Below are 21858 nucleotides of genomic sequence, written 5' to 3'. Positions count from 1 at the left end.
ATTAGCGATTTAATTTTTCAGCAACTGTGTCATTAAGCTTTCTCATTACTGTTAGTTCTTTGTCCCTGGATGAATGCAAGAATCTTTCATGACTTTTGAAAGTCGTTATTTTTGGCTTTGCTATCCTGTCACTTACTTTCCTGTGCGGCTGAAGAAATGTTTTTCATTTCACTTCTTTATATCATTTAGTGTTGAATAATTATATTTTAAAAGTATAGTAGAATGGAGCTTCCAGAGTGTTATGTCAGTTGCCACTTTCATTCTGGTGGAATTTACTTTAGGGATATTGTTGAAGAGGAAAAGAATACTTTGTCAAGTTAATGTATTAGAATCTACCAAATATTTATGTGTTTTGGACAGTTGCTGTTGTTGCAACAATCAGCAATTCACCATAGAATTCCAGGCTTTCCTGCTCATATACCCCTGCTTCTTGCTACACTAGTTCAGCACACTTGTGCTCAATTTTAACCAAACCTAAACATAGACATTTTGGTAACCACTGCAGTTGTTTACTGTACTTGGCCATGAGCCTCTGCTTGTCTTAGAGGTACATGTGAACGGCTCAGCCTCCTGAGCGGTCTCACAGCTCCCTTGGTGCCCTCTTTTCTCAGTGTCGAGAAGCACTAACAACCCGCCAAAAGCTGATTGCCCAGGATTATAAAGTCAGTTATTCATTGGCCAAATCCTGTAAGAGTGACTTGAAGAAATACCGGTGCAACGTGGAAAACCTTCCTCGGTCCCGGGAAGCCAGGCTCTCCTACCTTCTGATGTGTCTGGAGTCAGCTGTGCATAGAGGTAAGAGTTAATTTCTTTTTATCCTTTTCGCTCCTTTTTGGATCGTCTCCTGCTATGTGGGCTCTTTTGAGTACACTTGTACCTTGTGACTCAGGAGCCTTTCTTTGTAAGCAAAACTCTAGGCTGAAGGCTTGGTATCCGTAAGTCTTATTGAAGCCCCTTCCTCTTAACTCAACAGCCCTAAATTTTGTTTTTCTTTACATCCCAGCCTTTTTAAAGTAAGGTATATTTCTCAAATCCAATTTAAAATTTTTAAAATGCATGTCACACAGCAATTTTAGGAGAGTCAGGGAAGCGTAATGATTTAGCATATGAGCTTTGGGTCAGAGAGATGTGACTTCAAATGATGGCTCTATCACCATACTAACTGCCTGGGGACCATTATTTATGTTTCTTAATCTCTCCAAACCTCATTTTTCTTATCTATAAAACAAAAATATATTACCTGTGTTGAGGAGTTCTTGTGAGGATCGAATGAGGTTTTTTGGCATAGCACGTAACATACGGTAAGTTGTAAGTAAGTACTGTTATTATTCTAACAGTGTTGATATAAAGAAATTAAGCGGTGAAAGAAGGAAGGATTACCTTATAAGGTCAGACTCGGGGTCTGTTCAGTCCAAAAGTCAATCTCTGATAAAGGAACTAAGAAGGATGTATAAAAGGTCAGGGTCATTCAGAAAGAATTTTTCTTAACATGGACTATAGGATGTAAAAATGAAATTTCTAGCTGTCGAATGAATGATGCTAGGACAATTGCCTAGTGATTAAAAAGTTAAGTGGAAAAAGATCAGTTGTTAAATAAAACTCAGAACTTTTTGTTGAATTTTTTTCTCATATCTGGGTAGTGAAAGACTCCTAAGCTTAAAAGCAATGGAATAGCAACCAGAGACCATGCATGTTTGGTATTCATGCAAACGAAGGACGTTTTGGAGGAAATTGGAGAATTTTGATTATGATCTGGGTGTTTGATGAAATTTTCTTGAAATGTAAAGGTGGAGATTGTTGACTACTAAAAGCATATTATAAAGCAGAATGCAAAACATCTAATTTTGGTATTTAAAAAATAGAGAGTTAATCTCCTTAAACTGCAAATTAACAGGAAACACAAAAAGACTCAGCAAATAAATGGTCAAAGGATATGAACAGATAATTCATAGAAGTTATACAGATTTTTTAATACTAAAAAGTCTGACCATGTGAGTGTTAGTAGGATGTGAAAGAACTGGAACTAGACTATTGATGGGAATTTTAAATTTCTACTTCAGAAAATAGTTGGCCAGTTTCTTAAGAAGTTCCGCATACATCTAACTTATGACCCAGCTGTGTAAATCCTAGGTTACCCAAGATATATGAAAGCATATATCCATATAAACTCTTGTGTATGAATGCTCATAACAGCATATTTGTAATAGCCCAAAACTGGAAATAACCCAAATGTTCATCAGCAGTTTAAGGGATAAACGAATTGTAGTATAGCCACATAATGGAATCATATTACTTAGCAGTAAAAAGCAACGCACTGTTGATTTGTGGCTGAATCTCAAAAAATCTGAAAGAAGTCAGACAAAAAAAAAAAGAGTCCATAGCATATCATTCCATTTATATGAACTTTATTTATATGAACTTCTGAAAACTGCAAACTAGTAAAATAATGTGTAGTCACAGAAAGCAGATCATTGGTTGACTGGGCATGGGGTAGGTGGGTAGAGAGGAAAGGAAAGGAGGGATTCTAAACGAACATGTGGAAGCTTTTGGAGTTGATGGTTATATGTTCGATACCTTGATTGTGGTGATGGTTTCATTGATGCGTACATATGTCAGACTTATCCAATTGTATGTTTTAAAAGCGTAGTTTATTATATGTCAGTTATACCTCAGCAAAGCTGGGTTTTTTTTGGTTAAATTTCATAAGTTTTCCCAGATGGCATTGACAGCTCAAAGAAGAGTTGGGGAGCTGTAGTGAGTATTTGAAGTGAAGATTTTTCCACACGCTTAAAGGGTGTAAGCCAGTAGGGATTTTCCTGGCTTTGATTTTTACCCCAGTAGTTATCTTATTGATAAGACTTCTGTTGGCAAAACATACGCATTACTAGTTCAGTAGTATAAAATTCTGTATAAGGCAGAACACTGACAGGATAAACCCTAGTCTTTGGAGTATTAAACTCATTTTATGCTGATAAAGCTTTTGCTAAGTTCTCTGCTTTTCAGTCTAGATAATAGTATGACTGGTATATTCTAGGGAAAAACTTGTACTTTTAATATGTGGTAATATCCGATCCTGTAGCTCACCATCCATAATGTTGTGACTTAAATCCTAACAGGGCGGCAAGTGAGCAGTGAGTGCCAGGGCGAGATGTTAGATTACCGCCGCATGTTGATGGAAGACTTTTCTTTGAGCCCTGAGATCATCCTGAGCTGTCGGGGGGAGATTGAACACCACTGTTCTGGATTGCATCGAAAAGGGCGAACCCTGCATTGTCTGATGAAAGTAGTTCGGGGGGAGAAAGGGAACCTTGGAATGAACTGCCAGCAAGCGGTAAGGACAGATTTTCCGCTGCCGTTGTTAATGTTACAGTTTATCAGCCGAGGAGCCTCTTCCTGACGCTGTCCCAGCTCATTTATCTGGATCATTTGTGACATCACAGTGAACCTTAGGTATTAAGAACTAGACACAAAATACTGTTTCTTCAGGCATATCAGAGTAAAAACGTGGAATTTGCTGCAGAGCAGAAGTTTGAGCTCATAATAAATAAAAAGAGCTATACAGTAAACTTAAAGAAATAGATTAAATGCATTGTTTACTGGAGTGTTTAAAGAAGAGATATCTGGCTAGATTGTATTTACTAAGGCAAACCGGGTTCTGGTAAATCAGAAAAGGTCTTCCAGCAAAAGAGAATGTGCCTCTCCCACCACTTTTGATTGAGTTGAGGCTGAAAGAGAGCTGAAATGAACTGAAACTTTCTAAGATTCTCTTCGTGTTACTGATATGCAGCATGGCATGAATTCCTGGCCTGAAGGATCAAGAAAGCATGTCGTTTTCAAAATCCCACCATCTTTTCTTGTTCAACAAGGGCAGCTGTGCATGGGAGGGTCTGTCTCTACCGCCAAACTCTACAGTCAGTTCTGTAAACATAGTTGGAAAAAATTAGTGTGCTTTGCTTGAGAAGATAAAGTTGTTCTTGATAAACTTGATAAACAGTTGAGTAACTATAGATCAGGTACATATTATAATTTAACAAAGTATTATAATAGATACAGTGCATCTGTTTCATTACCATTATCCATGTTTATTGCTTTTTACCGAATAAGAGTCTTTGAGCAATTTACAATACGAAATGTAACAGTGGCATCCTGTACAATGAATTCTGTGGTTTCCTATACCTTCCTTTAGGAAGCACAGAAGATAGAGTTTAGCCTTATACTCTAAATTAGAAGGTTGAGATTCTCTCCTAAGTGAAACTTCAGAAAACTGCAATTCATTAGTCTCTTATTTTTGTTGTTGGCATTTTTTATTAAAAACAGAATATTAATTGAATTTGATTTTCCTGCTAATCAGGTAAAATCATAATTTTACAGTCTGAAACACAAAATTTCCATAGAATTTTGACATGGAGTAAAATTTCATCTTAGCTTCTATTACTCACCCTGACCCAGAGTGGACAGTAACTTACACATCCCATAGTGGGGAAAATAGACAAATGTCGCCTCTTATCCAGAATACCAAACCTAGCTAGAAGGAAGCCTTCTGGATGTAGTTCCTCAGGAGCAGTCTTTGCTGGTGATTGTCCTGGGAAACTTCTGTGACAGTGTGTGTGCCTGGGCCCCAGACCGAGAACGAATCAAGACATTTCATCCTTAATGCAGCATGCAAAGGGGAGGGTGGTGGTCAGGACTAAACTTATATTTTTCCTGAGGCTACACTTTGTACTAAGGTGTACAGAAAAAAGAAATTAGTTTGATTTTATTTGGAAGCATCTAGTTTACCTCCAGGGCTTTTTGAAATTTAGCTTGTTGAGAGAGAAATAAATAGCACCCACCTCATGCTTTGTGCCCAAAAGAAAAGTGCTTCCAAAGCTAGAGGTTAGCCTCAAAAGGTAAAATACGTGGTTCTGTCCACATTAAGTTTGGCTAAGTGGGCAAGAAACACTTCATTTTGTTTTTTATGGACCTGTGGTCTTTAGCCTTTGCTCACAAAAATTGAAGTTAGGTGATCCAAAGGGAGAAAGTTTTCCTTAGTCATCTACTTCATTATCCATCCTCAGTCACATGGAGGAATGTTTTGTAATAATTTGCTTTTCAAAGTTTCTTTCCTTGATACAGTAGACTTCCATATTGGTCTGTGGTTGACCATTAATTTTCCCTTGTTCTCTGCTTGGTGGTGCTTTGATTTAGTGATCTCTCAATAAATAGTAAAGCAAATAAATAGTGAAGCATAAGAATAATTATTATCTTAATGAGTATATACTCTTCCAAATACACTGTGATCATGAACTTAAATTCTTTTCAGTTATGGCTGAACAAATCTGGGCCCAGTCTCACCTAGGCTGAGGAGACTGCTGTCTATTCTCTAGACTAATTTTTTGGAAGCATTTTCTCACGTTTTCCTAAGCAATCAGGGCAGGAATAGATGTATCATCATGTAATATTTCACGTACGTAGTGTTTATTTCCCACACCGCTGTCACTGGATTCCAGAGTAGCAGTGATCCCTTGAGCCTTTGACCTCCTAGAGTCTGTAGGGCATTCACTGTCTTCTTTTAGAACCTGCAGTCTGGTGCATGCACGGAGAATTCTCAAAGTTTGCCTGTCAATCATGGATATTTAACTAAGTTCTTAGAGAAACTTCCAGACTCCCATGATGCTTATAATGTCCCTCAGAAAAAGAAGTAAATATTTTGGTCTTTGTCAGCAAATTAAAATTGGTAATCATTTGACAGTAGTAGTAATCTTCCTACTAACTAACCACTGCATTTTGAAGCTTCTCCAAATTGCACCAAGAATTGGTATAAATAAGTTCCATCCCAGAATATTAGATATCTTTCATACTTCTCTCATCTTGATTGTTGACTTCTTTTAGGAGAGACAAAATTGGGTTTTTCTTTTGATCTTTGTTCTCTGATCAAGTGTGTGATGGGGTCAGTGCTTTCATATGAGCCTCTACAGGATTGTAGGTCAAATGTATGAGGATCAGACAGGGCTCCTACAGAGGCTAACTCAATGACACAAAAGGGCTCCAATTCTTTAACTTGGAACAAAAGGAACCCCAAGCAGAAGCACCGTAGTTTTCAGATTTGCTTTGTGTTATTTAAGATCCCCACCCCAAACACCATCTGCTACCCATCTGTAGTAATAATGATCTTTTACATCTGTAAAATGCTTTGCAGCTTACACAACCTTCTATATATTATTCTTCCTTATAATTCTTTGCAGTTAAAGAAACTGGAACTTAGAGGTTAATCAACTTGCCTTTGTTCTCAAAGCTAGTATCTGGCAGAGACAGAACTATTAATAGAACTCAGGTTTTCTCATCCTTGATTTAGAGCTTTTTCATCTGTGCCCCGACTGCTTTCTCCTCAGACAGGAAAAAAGAATCTGAGGCACATCTTATCATGCTTTCACTTTATTCTATGACAGAGTGTGGACCAAGCAAAAGTAAATGTTAAAGAATATATCCTCATTTTCAACTGCATAGTGACAAGTATTTTTCTGTACTACTTGTAATGAACAAGCTCTGGTTCATCTCTTGGTTATATAAAAAATAGTTGAGGAAAAATAGGAAATTATAAGTAATATTCTTGTTTTTTGTAATTGGTATTTCTTGCAACTGAAATCTCACATCTCTTTTTAATAAAGCAGAGTATACTTGTTTTATGCCATTGTCTTTGCAGCAAAATTCAAATTCTAGATTTTTAAGACCAAATTAGATCTCTAACTGGAAATGTCTTCTGTTTACTCTTCTCCACTCAACTCTGCCTTGGCACTGAGTGTCAGATTTAGTAATTTGATTAGCAGATGTGAGGAAAGAGGCAGCTTTTATATTGTAAGGTCCTCTTGTTTTGCACACATCCAGGGATGGTTCAGACAGGTAGGCAAGCTATACCTACAATGAGTTAAACAGAAAAACTTGCAAAGTAGAGGAACTAGTTGGAAAGTATTTGACAAGAGCCGTTGAGCTCGGCCAGTGACAATTGTAGTACCTTGTTAAGAGTACATTGTGATATACCAGACTGAGAACTGATTGAAGACATGACGTTGCTCATCCTAGATGTATAAGTGACTTTCTTTCTTCCTTCTTAATTTTTCTTAATCCAGCTTCAAACACTGATTCAGGAGACTGACCCTGGTGCAGATTACCGCATTGATAGAGCTTTGAATGAAGCTTGTGAATCTGTAATACAGACAGCCTGCAAACACATAAGATCCGGAGACCCAATGTAGGTTATCTTATTTGTGGTATTGTATTGTATTTGGCAGTGCAGCATGGGGACTATATCCCCAAATGACTTTCAGACGGTTTAGCAACTTAACTGAAATTTTGTTAAGCAGGAACACATACCAGCTTTTGTTAAAACTAGTATTGGGATGGAGACTTGGTCTCTGCCTCATCCATGATGTAGAGAACCTAGACCCAGCATTGTGATGATGTGTGTTGACAGTGACTGAGCATATACAGTCCTAGACATTAGGTCACTGAATAATCCTACTTAATGGGCAAATAAAAATCAGAGAGAAAAACTCACAGGATAAAATGAAACATGCTTTGGTTCTATACTTTTCATCCTATGTGTATATTGTCTCATATGCATTGGCAACTTGATAATTATTAGAGAGTAATTAATTATAATTGAAATAAAGCACAAAATGTGGTGGTTGGAGGGGGTAATCATGGACAAAATGAACTCTGAAGTTATATCCAAGATCTAGGAAAGCTGTAAAATGCTGTAATAAAGCATTTGAGTCTCATGTATTGGTTTTTTTCCATATGATGTGCAAACAGCTCTTAAAACCAGGTTGCAAGTAAGAACAGGTTTTCCATTCTGCAAAAATCTTTATAGCTTGCAGCTGACCGTACCCAACTGTGTGAAACAAATGCAGTCCATGTTTCTCATCATTCTCCTGTGCATATACTCCAGATGTTCATGCTGTGGTAGGAGGTTAAAAAAAAGATCTTCTTCCTTGAAGCTCTTTGTATGGTTGGTGGAGGTAGACAAACACTCTTAAGACTGATTAAGACTATTTACCAATATGAAAATAACTGTGTCAACTATTAAGGGGACAGGGGAGAGGGAGGAAGGAGGGAACTGCTACAGATTAAATAGATTTGAGATACTGTCAGTTAAATGCAGGTTATGGACCTTTTCTGGGTCCTGTTTTGAACAAACGTGAAAAGGCATGAGATAATTGGAAAAATTTGAAAGCTGACAGGATATTTCATGATATTAAGGATTTTTAGATTTACTTCTTTGGTGGATAATGGTATTATGTTTTCATATTATAGAGAAACATGCTGAAGTATAATAATTAGAAATGAAATGATAGGGTATCTGGGATTTATTTCAAAATATTAGCAAGGAGGGTATAGGGTTAAAACAAACTTTGTCTTAAAGCTATGGGAAGGGAAGATGGATATTATATGATTCTCTACTTTTGTATGGTTGGAAGTTTCTCATAATAAACAGTTAAATATAAAGCAGCTGCACACAGCTCTTGTGTAAGCTGAGTCCTAAGTGCTAAGTGGCTCTAAAGTTGATAGAAGGCATAAGCACTGTTAGGTTGAGTTAATTTGAGTGATTATCAGGAAAGTAAGTCCCTGATTGCCCTAGGAAAATAGCTAAATGGCTTTTTCTACAGACCAAGCAATACTGGTGTGAGAGTTCTGAATCCATTGTCAGAACTTTCTCTAGTTACAATTTCACCCCTGTTTTATGCCCAGGATCCTCTCGTGCCTGATGGAACATTTATACACAGAAAAAATGGTGGAAGATTGTGAACACCGTCTCTTAGAGCTGCAATATTTCATCTCCCGTGATTGGAAGTGAGTATTTTGTTTTGTTTGGTTTGGGGGTTTTTCTGGCCATGCAGCATGTGAGATCCTAGTTCCCTGACCAGGGATCGAACCTGTGCCCCCTGCATTGGAAGCGCAGAGTCTTGAGCACTGGAAGTGAGTATTTTGAAGCCATAGTAAGGTAAGCCTCAGCCTGTTCTCCTGTGTAGTCACTATCCCTTGTATTTTTAAAAAATAATCAGTAGTAATTTGTTTTTGTTAAGTTGTGGGATAGCTGACACTCTAATCTCCAGAAAAATCTCTTTCTTGCTTTCAGAACAGTATCTAAAAGCGGAGACAGCCCCTGCAGGTCTATTCCCAAGAGTCCCCATTAACTACTACATTGAAAGTCAGGGTCCAGTGTTTCTGATACCACAAACGTCTATCTAGAAAGAACTAGGGCAGCAGTGGGACAGCAGAAGCATCTTCAGATATGTCTCTTATAGTGATTTTTATTTTTATTGATTTGTCCTGGGTATGGGAGTTTGCTTTATTTCTTTTACTATTCAAAGTTATTGAATTTATTCTGTCTTAAGAAGCTCGTCTCGGTAAATGACAACTTGATTCTCTTCTCATCCTGTTAGCCAGAAAAAAGGGAGGAGGTAGATGAAATAGAAGTATATCTCTTATAGTCAGAATAACTGTTTATTGGCTGCAATCCCTCCCTCTGTCCATGTCTTATTTTCTCTTCCCACCTCCAGACCAGGCTGTTCCTCCTGCCTCCCAAGTTCAGCTGCTTCCTGATTGTTTTACGCCACTGTACTTTGGTCATTAATTATTTTTCTGGTGATTAATATATGTTTTACCCCCATACTTTACTGGAAAAAGATTACTTGAAGACTCAGTGTGTCTATTTCTGTTTCCTCAAGTTAACTCTTGAAAGGACTTCAGAAACTTGGGTGGGAATTTCCCTGTGCTTACTCTAGCTATCTAAACCGAAATAACAGAGTGTTTACTGAGTTTATTACCTTAAAAAAGTATGTTTTTTCCTCTTCTGTAATTCCTTCATCCATGATCAAAGGATGCTTTCCAATCTTTAAAGCTACTTAAATATTAGCCTTTTTCCTCCCATTAAGTAGCCCTCCCCCAAGGTTGATAGTATAATATAGACAGAGTGAAGTATCCATTGGTCTGATTTGGAGAGGCAGCAGGCTCATCACCTAATCCCCTGTCTCCAGAGTCAAAGTTAAATGTCAAGTTTTTTTAATTGATAAGCATGTTCAGGTAAACTAAAAATATAACTGCCTTACCTTGCATGGGAAAAAGAATTGGAACAGTTTTACTAGAAACTGTAGTTGAGGAGGAGACTGTTTATATTGTCCTTTCCTGATCTTAATGAACCCAGTATATCAGGTAAGATTGACTTTTACTCACAGAAAAAGTACTGAGTAAAAGTTGTGAATTGCCTGGTGATTGCTACAACCCTTGTCTCATTTCAGCTAGGGCATGTTAATGCTGAGTCTATTATTGTAATGTTGTGTGCCTTACATTGGGAAGATACCATCTTTTTTTTTTTTTTTTTTTTTTGCACTACGCGGGCCTCTCACTGTTGTGGCCTCTCCCGTTGTGGAGCACAGGCTCCAGACGCGCAGGCTCAGCGGCCATGGCTCACGGGCCCAGCCGCTCCGCGGCATGTGGGATCTTCCCGGACCGGGGCACGAACCCGTGTCCCCTGCATCGGCAGGCGGACTCTCAACCACTGCGCCACCAGGGAAGCCCGCGAAGATACCATCTTTGAGGCAGAACTTCAATCTTCTATATTAAGGATTAACAAACTTCTACAGATTAACCACTGTGTGTTCATGAAGAACAAAATTCAGGAATGTACTTGTGCTCACCTGCCGTCTCCATTCCCCTAGAAGTGATTATCAACGGGTACACAAACAAGCACCTTGCAGAAACCCTTAGCATGTCTTGGGAGGAAAGGTATAGTAAGAGTGATTATCTCGTAACTCTTAACCTTATAGGCTGGACCCTGTCTTATACCGCAAATGCCAGGGAGATGCATCTCGTCTTTGCCACACCCACGGTTGGAATGAAACCAGTGAACTTATGCCTCCTGGAGCTGTGTTCTCTTGCTTATACCGACATGCCTACCGCACTGAGGAACAGGGCAGGAGGGTATGCGCTCAATATTGACTTCATTTCTTCCTGTCGTCATTTAATTCATTTGCTGTGAATTGTTGTGATTCCTATCATCCTAGGAAAACTTTGTTAGTATATCTGGCGAGGAGGGGTTGCTGCACTACTAGAAGCTTCTTCAGTGAGTGTACATAGAATTGTTCTACCAGCTTCCTTCCATCTGATTTTATGTTTTTAACAAAATGAGGGGACATTTCCAGTTTTTCTTAAAATTACCAAAATCTAAATCACAAGTAGACAAATGCCGCTACCCTAACTGTATTTAGCGTTAAAGATCCATTAGAAGCTCTTAGCCAAGGTGTAAATGGTTTTTAGGCTTCTGCCCTTGGCAGCAGAGCCCATAGTGCGTGTATTGGTGAGGCCCCTCAGACAGCACACGCGTTGGAGCTACACCCTCCACGCCCCACTCCCTTGGTATTTGTCTGCCCTGAGTACTGCCTCTTGTTGGGATGTTCATGTCTGCTTGGCTCTCAGGTGACATTTGTTGCCTTCTGGTCCCGTACTGACATGCTGCTTGCTCTCCAGGGTGGCCTTTTTAAGCCTTCTGAGATACTCTATTGCATTTCAGCCCTGCATTTGTTACAGAAAATATAGATGGTATTATTTCACAGGCATGTTTGCAAATACCCCTTCTGAGCTTAATGCAAAAGTCTGACTGTTTAGGATTCGGAATGAGGAGACTCAGAAAGAAATGTCATACTTCAGTTACTGCAGTATTAACCCAGTTTTTATATTGCTACGTAAGAAAATATGGAAATTTGTTGTTACTTTTTTCTTCGTATAATGAGCCTGTCATTAATCACAGGAGCTCCTAAATCCTAGCGTCTTGGTAGTCACTATAGTAGGAGGTTCCTTGTCTTTGTAAATAAAGAAAGAGTTGGAATCTGGTATGCTGTCCTTTTAAAAAATAGGCCTCTTTTAAAAATCGAGGTTAAAGTCACATAACATAAAGTTAATCATTTTAGAAGGAAAAATTCAGTGGCATTTAGTACATTCACAAAGTTGTGCAACCACCACCTCTGTCTACTTCCAAAATATTTCCATGTCTCTGAAAGGAAACTCCTATGCCGATTAAGCAGTTACTCTCTATACCCACCGTACCTCCCTCCAGATGTGTTGGCTCTTTTAGGAGGAGAGGCTGACTGTACCTGTCAGTGACAGCTTTCTCACAACTCTCCCCAAAATATTAGTTTTAATATGTTTGACCCTCTGCTTAATTCTCATTAACTTATCTGGAAGAGTCGGGTTCTGACCTGAAGTAACTCTCACCTGCTTGTTCCGAGTTTAGGTAAATTTGAACTCAGTTCTCCTCACCCAAGTGTTTATTCTCTCTTGAGTCAGACCCAGTATTCCACTCTACATTCATAGAGTAGTGGCAAATTAATTTTCCTGAACAAAAACCTCTCTACCTCATCTGAACAAATCCAGTTCATTTTTTAATTGAAGTATAGTTGACTTACAATATTATATTAGTTTCAGGTGTACAGCATAGTGATTCAGTCCTAATTCACTTTTATCAGGATACTCTGAGAAAAGAATATTGTTTCATACAGTATATGTATTAGAAAATGCCTAATGTATTTATAATCACATTCCTAGAGATAAAGGTGTTTAGAAGCCTCATAGAACATTTAATTTTTATTCTGGAAGAGATTCGAGGCTTAAAGTTTGGTTCAAATAACTGTACACTTATTTGTTATTTTCCTGACAATGGATTTGTTCTATCTGGTGTCTTTTGGTTTTGGTACCTTTGAAGTATTTTGCTTATTATTTCTCATGTAGCTCTCACGGGAATGCCGAGCTGAAGTCCAGAGGATCCTACACCAGCGTGCCATGGACGTTAAGCTGGATCCTGCCCTTCAGGATAAGTGCCTGATTGATCTGGGGAAATGGTGCAGTGAAAAAACAGAGACTGGACAGGTAGGTGACAAAGCTACTTATTTATGGTGCAGTAATAATAATAATGTTCATGATTAACATTTAATGTCGACTACAAACACCGTAAAATCCATCTCCATCAGCTTCACAGGTGTGTGATTTGTTATATTAGTCACTGTTCTTCCTATAAGAAATCCTGAGGAAAATGTTCTCTTTGGTCTCTATAACTGTACTTTTCCTAAGCAGTTAGTTTGTTTGAATGTTATGGTTATTATGGTTTGTAACTGATGGTTTTCCCTCTTTGTGCTGCCTCTTAAAAAGCCTCGAGCCAAAGATATGGCGTGCCTCTAGCAGGTGTATTAGATTTTGTAGTAGGCATTTTGTGTACTAACTTACTACTGGCTTCATTCCACTTTCCTTAACATATTTTCTTTTTCCTTTCTCTTTTTTTACTCATTTTTAATTGATTTTATCTTGCCCTTCTTTTTATTTCTTTTCTCATTTTTGTAAGCTACATTAGGTCCTTTTGAGGGAAGGCAGAGTATAAATATATACATCGATATGTGAATACTGATATGCGTGAATAGTACGCTTGCCCTACGACAGTCCTAGAAGAGATGTAGAAATGGAATTATTTTTTCCATTTAGTAATTGATACACTTGAGGCTCAGAGAAATGAAGGGTATTGACTTAACTTACCTTGAGCTCAGTTCTAATCCTAGCCAGGCATTTGTTCCATTTTATTATAACCTCTCCGTACGGGAAAGTGTAGAAAAGGAGCAACCCCAAGAATTAATGTGCATGCTATAAATGGTTTCTTAGGATTTTGTGCCTAGTTAAAAAAAAAAAAAGATACGTTGTTGCATTCTAGCAAATTAGGTGGGAAGGTATCTTGTCTTTTAGATCAAGGCAGAGGAACCATGCAGTGAGGAATAGCTACTTATTTAAAGGCCCATTAATACTAGAAGGAGGCATGAACGGTTCCATTTGTACCACTCCAAAACACCCTCTGGGATTAAACTAATGAAAGTCACATGTGCAGGAATTGGACATTTTTTAAAAGCAACATGATGCCTACTCAGATCTGTTGGGCCTGGGAATATCATTTTCAGCAGTCTGTTTCCTGGGCCTGCTACAGTTCTGTCGAGTTTATTGTTAGGAAATGCCATATAGTTTAGCTTGCTGTTGCCTCTGTCTAATGAAACAAGGGATATAGTCATATGGAATCCCATGAAACAGTTTCCTTTCATACACCCTGTGAAGTAACAGTGAGAAAGCTGCACTACATTACAGCCCATCCCTGTGAAGCTAACTTAGGAAAGGAGTCCATGAGTGGAATTTTTCCCTTAGCTATTTATCTCCTCCCAAAAGTTGTACGCATTTTCCTTTAGGGTCCCCACCCCCCACTCCCTTTCTGGCTCTTGTATAATTCCCACAATCCTTCTCCTCGCTTCCCATTCTAATTCTGAAACAGAGATTCTTGCAGAATAGTCAGTAAGTTAAACTTGATCCTTTAACAGAGCCCTTTGCTGAGAAATAGCTGTTCATGTTCTTTGGGAAAGTAAGCTAATGTAAAACTTAAAACCTCTAAGTCCCTAAAAGGAATAGCAATAGACTGATGTTACAAGGTAACTCCAGCTCCGTTTCCAAAGCCTAGGTAAGATAGCTTTTAGATACTCAAACCCTAGTGTGCTCACTTGTTTTACAGTTACCCTCAGAGGATCCTTTTATGTGGGTTAGGGTTAGAATCCCAGATTTGATTTGCAGGAGCTATCAGCTCTCTACTGTGTTTCAGACCCTGAAACTGGGTCCCAACTTACTTGCCCACGAAGAGTCGTAGAACGTGCCGTGTCTTTCACTGTGAATATTTTGTCCAACGATAATTATCAAAATGCAGATTAGCAAGGTGTTGACGGAATGGAGTAAAGGCCTGATGAGATTTTTAGACTCTGAGGACACCTGAACATTGATTCTTGTTGGACTTATCAGTTTGGCCTTCTGGAGGATTTGCATGGCTGTTGTACCCCCTTGACCCTCTTAACCACCCTGATACATCAAATAATCATCTTTTCAAAAATCCCAGTTTGGGGACTCAAATAAAGCTCTAGGATTCTGTTCAGTGAAGTTGTTTAAAAGAAAAGAAAAGCAAGACCACTGAAAAGGAAGTGGACACTGGTGTCTCATCTACCCTTGACTATTTATATAACTGACAGGTGCTAAGAGAGTGCCTTTTCATTTGCAGGAGCTTGAATGCCTCCAGGATCATCTTGATGACTTGGCTGTAGAGTGCAGAGATATAGTCGGCAACCTCACTGAGTTAGAATCCGAGGTAAGCAGTTTGCAGCTCATGGAAGGAGAGTGCCCTGTCAGCAGCCTTTCTTTTCTTCTTAGTTCTTTTGTTTCAAGACTCTTGAGAGTTCAGATTCCCTGTAGAACAAAAGAAACCTTGTCAGATTCTCTGTTTGCTTTTTAAAGATGAATATCATGATGCTTCTTGAACCCCTTTCCTCATTTCTGTAGCTAAACACTGCATTTAGCCCTTCGGTTTTCTTCATAAATTAGAATTATCACAGTGACAAGACCAATCTTTTTTCCCCCTTTAAGAAAAGATAACAGCTATACTTCAAATCCCTTAATCACATTCAAGAATAGTCCAAGCATTCCTATTCTGTCATCCTTAGCTTTTTCAATTAGGTCATTTGGTAATGTCTTTTTGTTTTGTTTGTTTAACTTATTTATTTATTTATTTTTGGCTGCATTGGGTCTTCTTTGCTGCATGTGGGCTTTCTCTAGTTGAGGCAAGCAGGGGCTACTCTTGGTTGTGTCGCGCAGGCTTCACATTGTGGTGGCTTCTCTTGTTGTGGAGCACGGGCTCTAGGCGTGCGGGCTCAGTAGTTGTGGCTCACGGGCTTAGTTGCTCTGCGGCATGTGGGATCTTCCCCGACCATGGATCGAACCCGTGTTCCCCCCCATTGGCAGGCGGATTCTTAACCACTGTGCCACCAGGGAAGTCCCCATTTGGTAATGTTTGTGTGTCCACTGAAATAAAATAAAAGCCTGAGATTTGCAGTAAAACATGGAAGATTGAATATTATTCCATGTTTATCCCTGTTCCATCCTAAAACTCACTAGAGTACAAAAAATGAGATTAAAAAGAAACCTCATAAACATAGGCATACTATTTGAAATATAGAGAGTATTGGGGGGGTGGCAGTTAAAATGTGAAAATTGTCTTGTAGGGCCAGAAATCAGGGAAACAGTGAATGGCTATTTTTTTGTGTGTGTAAACCTTTTAGAACTATTTAAGTTGTCAAAATTGGCAATACATAAAATTACATTTCTTAGGGTCTTTATTTTCTTTCTGTTTTTCAAAAATGCATTGTCTTCTTTTATCTTGTGTCATCTCCTGTCTCATTCTCATTGTCCTTGTGGGCTGATGAGGATGTTCTGGGGTGTGTAACTCTTTTCTTTTTTTTTTTTTTTTTTGTGGTGCGCGGGCCTCTCACTGTCGTGGCCTCTCCCGCCGCGGAGCACAGGCTCCGGATGCGCGGGCCCAGCAGCCATGGCTCACGGGCCCAGCCGCTCCGTGGCATGTGGGATCTTCCTGGGCCCGGGCACAAACCCGTGTCCCCCGCATCGGCAGGCGACCTCTCAACCACTGCGCCACCAGGGAAGCCCCTGGGGTGTGTAACTCTTTAAAGGAAGATGTTATTTCAGCAGCTAATGCTGCACAGCAGTTACTCTGCTTGAAGGCAGTTAGCGTGTGTTCCCGAGAGGTAGTAGTTTGTCATCTGGTTCGAGGACAGAATGATAGATGTCAGTTACTCCTGTTTTCATTTTGAACTGCTTAGCTTTGGAGAAAAATTCCAAAGGCTTTACATACTCTAATATTATTTTTATTTTTTATTTTATTTTATTTTTTATTGGGGTAGAGTTGTTTATACTCTAATATTATTTTTGAATGTTTTTTTCTACCCACAGTTCTTACTTCTGTCTTCTCTCTTGCTCAAGCACGAGGGGAATCTGCCTCTAGAAAACTTGCCTTTCAAAGTATAATGAAGGAGCGTTAGAGGAGGAGCGTAGAACTGCTGTTCTGTCTGTGCTGGGGCTATCTAACCGAAATACTGGAATAGTTTCCAAATGTACATATTGGACTATATACCCATCAGATGATACTGATTCAGAGAAAGAAACTGCTCCTCCCCTACCCCTGGCTCTTTCTAAAGCAGAATTACTGATATTTTAGCTGGAGAGGGTGTGGAGAAAAGGGAACCCTTTTGCACTGTTGGTGGGAATGTAAATTGATACAGCCACTATGGAGGTTCCTTAAAAAACTACAAATAGAACTACCATACAACCCAGCAATCCCACCACTGGGCATATACCCTGAGAAAACCATAATTCAAAAAGAGTCATGTACCAAAATGTTCATTGCGGCTCTATTTACAATAGCCAGGACATGGAAGCAACCTAAGTGTCCATCGACAGATGAATGGATAAAGAAGATGTGGCACATATATACAATGGAATATTACTCAGCCATAAAAAGAAATGAAATTGAGTTACTTGTAGTGAGGTGGATGAACCTAGAGTCTGTCATACAGAGTGAAATAAGAGAGAAAGAGAAAAACAAATACCGTATGCTAACACATATATATAGAATCTAAGGGGGGAAAAAAAGGGTCATGAAGAACCTAGGGGCAAGATGGGAATAAAGACACAGACCTACTAGAGAATGGACTTGAGGATATGGGGAGGGGGAAGGGTAAGCTGTGACAAAGTGAGAGAGTGGCATGGATATATATACACTACCAAATGTAAAATAGATAGCTAGTGGGAAGCAGCCGCATAGCACAGGGAGATCAGCTCAGTGCTTTGTGACCACCTAGAGGGGTGGGATAGGGAGGGTGGGAGGGAGGGAGACACAAGAGGGAAGAGATATGGGAACATATGTGTATGTATAACTGATTCACTTTGTTATAAAGCAGAAACTAACACACCATTGTAAAGCAATTATACTCCAATAAAGATGTAAAAAAAAAAAGAATTACTGATCTTTTAATCTTCTGCAGGATATTCAAATAGAAGCCTTGCTGATGAGAGCCTGCGAGCCCATAATTCAGAACTTTTGCCACGTAAGTGTTGTCTAGAGGAACAAGGGTTAGAAACAGAACCAGTTTCACTGGGGCTCTGGCCCCCACGTGTATTGAACTCATCTCTGTCTTCAGCTCACATTGCTCCTAAGTGATAACCAACTTTCACCAGTTAAAGTTGAAAATGTAAACATCAAGAGGGGCCACCATCCTGGGAAACTATTTGCTTACCCCTCATAGGTAACCAGATCGTTGGTTAACAGCACTTGCTGAGATGCCGTCTGTAAGGAAAGAGGGGAGGGGGAAGCCCCATTTGTAGGGCTGAATTGCTTCTGATAACATACAGCCGGGATTTGTTAACAATAATGTGGCTTCCCCTTCCAGCTCTCTCCTTTTACCTGATGTTGAGGGCATTCCGTTACTTTATTACTTTTAGTCACTTACTGAACTACCTAAATTGTGGGAGTGAAAACACACCCAGTAACCCTAAGGATCTGACCATCAGCAGACAACGTTAGATGTTATCCCTAAAGCCAGCTGCCGGCATCACATAAGGAGAAGAGTTAAGAGACCTGCATAGTACATGTTCTTGTTGGAGCTTCACGCAGGGAGGGCAACTTGCTGCGTAAATTTTATTCCCCTGAGTGTTGATCCTTTGTAATGTCTCAGACTTACTTTGACCTAATTTATGATGTGTCTTATTTGTAAAGGCTCTAGAATCAATCTCGTTTGCATTTTTTGTATGGGCTGGGGTGCAGGCTTTGTTCCTTAATAGTTACAAATGAAGGGTAAATGTGCACTACCTTCCCCAGGATGTAGCAGATAACCAGATAGACTCTGGAGACTTGATGGAGTGTCTCATACAGAACAAACACCAGAAGGATATGAATGAGAAGTGCGCCATTGGAGTCACCCACTTCCAGCTGGTCAGTAACACCTGGCACATCCTTCTCATCTTGACTGCTTGGATGGTTACTGAATCCCTTCCTCTTTCAGAACATCAGGGCACCTCTTCTGTGAAAAATCATTTTTTCCAAATATCTGTTCAGTGCAGCAGCCCAAATGTGTATCAGTACACTAGAATCTAAGCTTTTTTTTTTCTTTTAAATCATACTACCCAGGTCTGGTATTTGAATAAGAAGGTTAAACCATAGTCTTCGTAGTTACCACATGTCTAAAGGAAGTATTTCTGATAAAGCAAGCACTTCCTTCCTAGAAGGGTGAAATCCAGTCATCTATGTAAAATTGACCTCTTCTTGGGGCACCTAGCCTCCCTGACTGCCATCCCCAAATGGTACTGAGGGCCTCTGGACTGTGGGCACTGGGAGACAGGGGAGAACAGACAAACCCTGCTGTTGTTGACTTGTTTACATTCTTGTGAAAGAAAGATGCAAAAGTACATTTACAAATATATAGTTTCAGGTGAGCCTGTGAGGAAAAATAAAGCAGTGTAAGGCCTGCAGGGTGATGGAGAAAAAGGGACTTGAGAAGGAGGTGTTTGAATAGAAGCATCAAGAAAAGTGAGGGAGCATACCATGGGAAGATCTGGGGGAAGAGTCACAGCCTGTGTGTGACTGGAAGCTGGTGTGCGCGGAGCAAAAGATGCCGTGGGCAGCTTAGCAGGTCATGAAGTCTGAAGAGACAGAGTTGTGCAGGCCTGAAAAGCTATCTGCTGCAAACGGTATATGAATACACTTACACCCAGCGCTGCTGATTAGACCTCGTCACAGAGCTTCTGATTTTCTTTTTCATCATCTTTTTTAGGTGCAGATGAAGGATTTTCGGTTCTCTTACAAGTTTAAAATGGCCTGCAAGGAGGACGTGTTGAAACTTTGTCCCAACATAAAGAAGAAGTATGTAGCTTTTAATTGATTCGTTCTGCTTCCCTAAAGTCCCTCTTAGCTACTGAATGAGTATCCAGGATGTCAGATGGCCTGCTGCTCTCTGACAGGATTAGCCCTGCAGGCCTCCTACACCCTCCTTTGGTAGTATGGCCAAACACTTGGATTGTCTAGACATATCCTCTTTATAGCAGCCTGGAGCCACACCTGGTGGTGGTAGTTCTGATATGGAGAGCCTGTGTCCTAAAGGAGCATTTTTAATTTTTCCAGGTTCAGGCTATCTAACTGATGAAGCACATACAGATTGTGTACTTAGAGGAGCACGTTGCAGTGTGAATAAGACGTTAACTGATTTCCTCCTCCGAACGTCATTCCATTGTGTCATCTCTTCAGGGAAGCAGCAGAAGCTTTCACTGAGTTAGAGATGTAGTAAAGAAACAAAAGCTGTATTCATTTAAGAATTAGGTGTTAATGAGGAGAGTGATGAGCTTTTATAGCATGGCTTCCCAGATTCTTCCATGCTGCTCTTTGCAAAGGTGCATTTCTAGAACACAGTTCCCCTCATAGAAACCAAGTTCCCGTGTTTGCTTAGATTTCTGTACTTTTCAGGAATGATTTTCTCAGTATATCAAAGACACTGTCCAGAGTTAAGAGGAGAGTAGCATTCCTCTCTGGTCACATGTTTTCATCAAAACAAGTGTTAAACTGTCCTTGCACACATGTTCCCTCTCTGGCCTCCCCACCAGCCAGGAATGTTGTCAGCATTTGAGCTGTGGCCCAACTTTCATGACATATACAGACAAATTGCTGCTTTTAGCTCTCTGAAAACACAGTGAGACTTACAGGAAAGGCATTCAAAAACATGGTAAAGGGGTTCCTGGGTTCTGGGGGGATGGTGTGGCCCCTGCCCCAGCCCAGTTCTCATCATCTGCCTTTGTATGGCTCCAGCCAGTCTCAGGCCTCTTCTTTCCTTGGCAGGGTGGACGTGGTGATCTGCCTAAGCACCACCGTGCGCAACGACACTCTCCAGGAAGCCAAGGAACACAGGGTGTCCCTGAAGTGCCGCAAGCAGCTGCGGGTGGAGGAGCTGGAGATGGTAACGCTGCAGAGCACAACCTCTGGTCCAGAAACCACAGGGCAGGGCTTAGAGAGTTAGGTGAAGGGTGAGGGCAAACTGAAAGATTTCAGCCACAAGCGTGATGGTTAAGACTTGGAGCTGCGTGCTAAAATTTTACCATAGGACAGCTTCTTGTTTCCCTTCTTTTCAATGATAAAGTATTTTTTACCACACATAACTGGAAGTCCAGCTGTAAGACAGGCTGTAAGCATGTGATGTAGTCATTGCATCAATAATGTCCTCGAGGATCGAGGGTCTCTCCCTCTCCAGTCTGCTGCCTTGGACACCAGCTTCATTGTTAAGGCTGGTTTCCCTCATGGCCGCACAATGGCTGCCTGCAACAACTGGGCCACCTGTTGCAATATTCATCTCCAGCAGGAAAATAGAAACAAGAGAAAACTGCCCCCAGCATGAAATAAAGGTCCTTCTCCTCAATTTGATTGTGTCAGTTTGAGATCTGTGCCCCGTCCCCCATCAGGGGATGCACTCACTGATGAGCTTACTGATAATCAAGGGGAGGTGGATGTTGGGAAGCCACCCACAGTGTGCACTATGAGGGGACACTACTTTTCACTTTACTTTTGAGGATAAGCCTAAGCCACATAAGACAGCTAAAAATATATTTTAATATGTTTTGTATTGTGAATCATACTTACTTCACCTCAGTCTAAGCAAAAACTAGTAATTGGCACCAGGTATTAGTAATATCCCCAAAGTTGCAGTACGAGATTTTCATATACAGAGGTAGTGATTCTGTGGTAATTATGTTTAAGCGGAACTGGCCTAAACATACTTCTATAATAGGAACTTTGGGTCCTCAGATTTGAACCTGGCTCTTTCAGTAACATGATAATAATAATAAAAGTAGAGTCCTACATCTGTATAATGGTTTTAGCTTTCAAAGTGGTTTCCACATCATGCTATCTTATTTCATCGCACAGCAGTCCTG

General features: G+C 40.0%; 1 protein-coding gene across 3 annotated transcripts in view; it reads left to right on the top strand.

Annotated features, from left to right (window-relative positions):
• GLG1 (golgi glycoprotein 1) overlaps positions 1-21858 on the top strand; it is a 150094-nt gene that overhangs the window by 108260 nt on the left and 19976 nt on the right. For all 3 annotated transcript variants that reach the window (XR_009536907.1, XM_060129730.1, XM_060129729.1), the window contains 11 exons: positions 612-795; positions 3117-3331; positions 7107-7228; positions 8728-8829; positions 10806-10959; positions 12763-12900; positions 15101-15187; positions 17931-17993; positions 18764-18877; positions 19716-19804; positions 20771-20888. Coding sequence is in view for 2 of the 3 variants with exons in the window: in XM_060129730.1 (XP_059985713.1) it covers positions 612-795; positions 3117-3331; positions 7107-7228; positions 8728-8829; positions 10806-10959; positions 12763-12900; positions 15101-15187; positions 17931-17993; positions 18764-18877; positions 19716-19804; positions 20771-20888 (1386 nt within the window). In the remaining variant the exon portion in view is untranslated. The remainder of the gene's footprint in view (positions 1-611; positions 796-3116; positions 3332-7106; positions 7229-8727; positions 8830-10805; positions 10960-12762; positions 12901-15100; positions 15188-17930; positions 17994-18763; positions 18878-19715; positions 19805-20770; positions 20889-21858) is intronic.

The sequence above is a fragment of the Lagenorhynchus albirostris genome, chromosome 19 (assembly GCF_949774975.1).
Source record: "Lagenorhynchus albirostris chromosome 19, mLagAlb1.1, whole genome shotgun sequence".
Classification (NCBI taxonomy): Eukaryota; Metazoa; Chordata; class Mammalia; order Artiodactyla; family Delphinidae; genus Lagenorhynchus; species Lagenorhynchus albirostris.
This window is presented reverse-complemented; position numbering and strand designations above follow the sequence as displayed.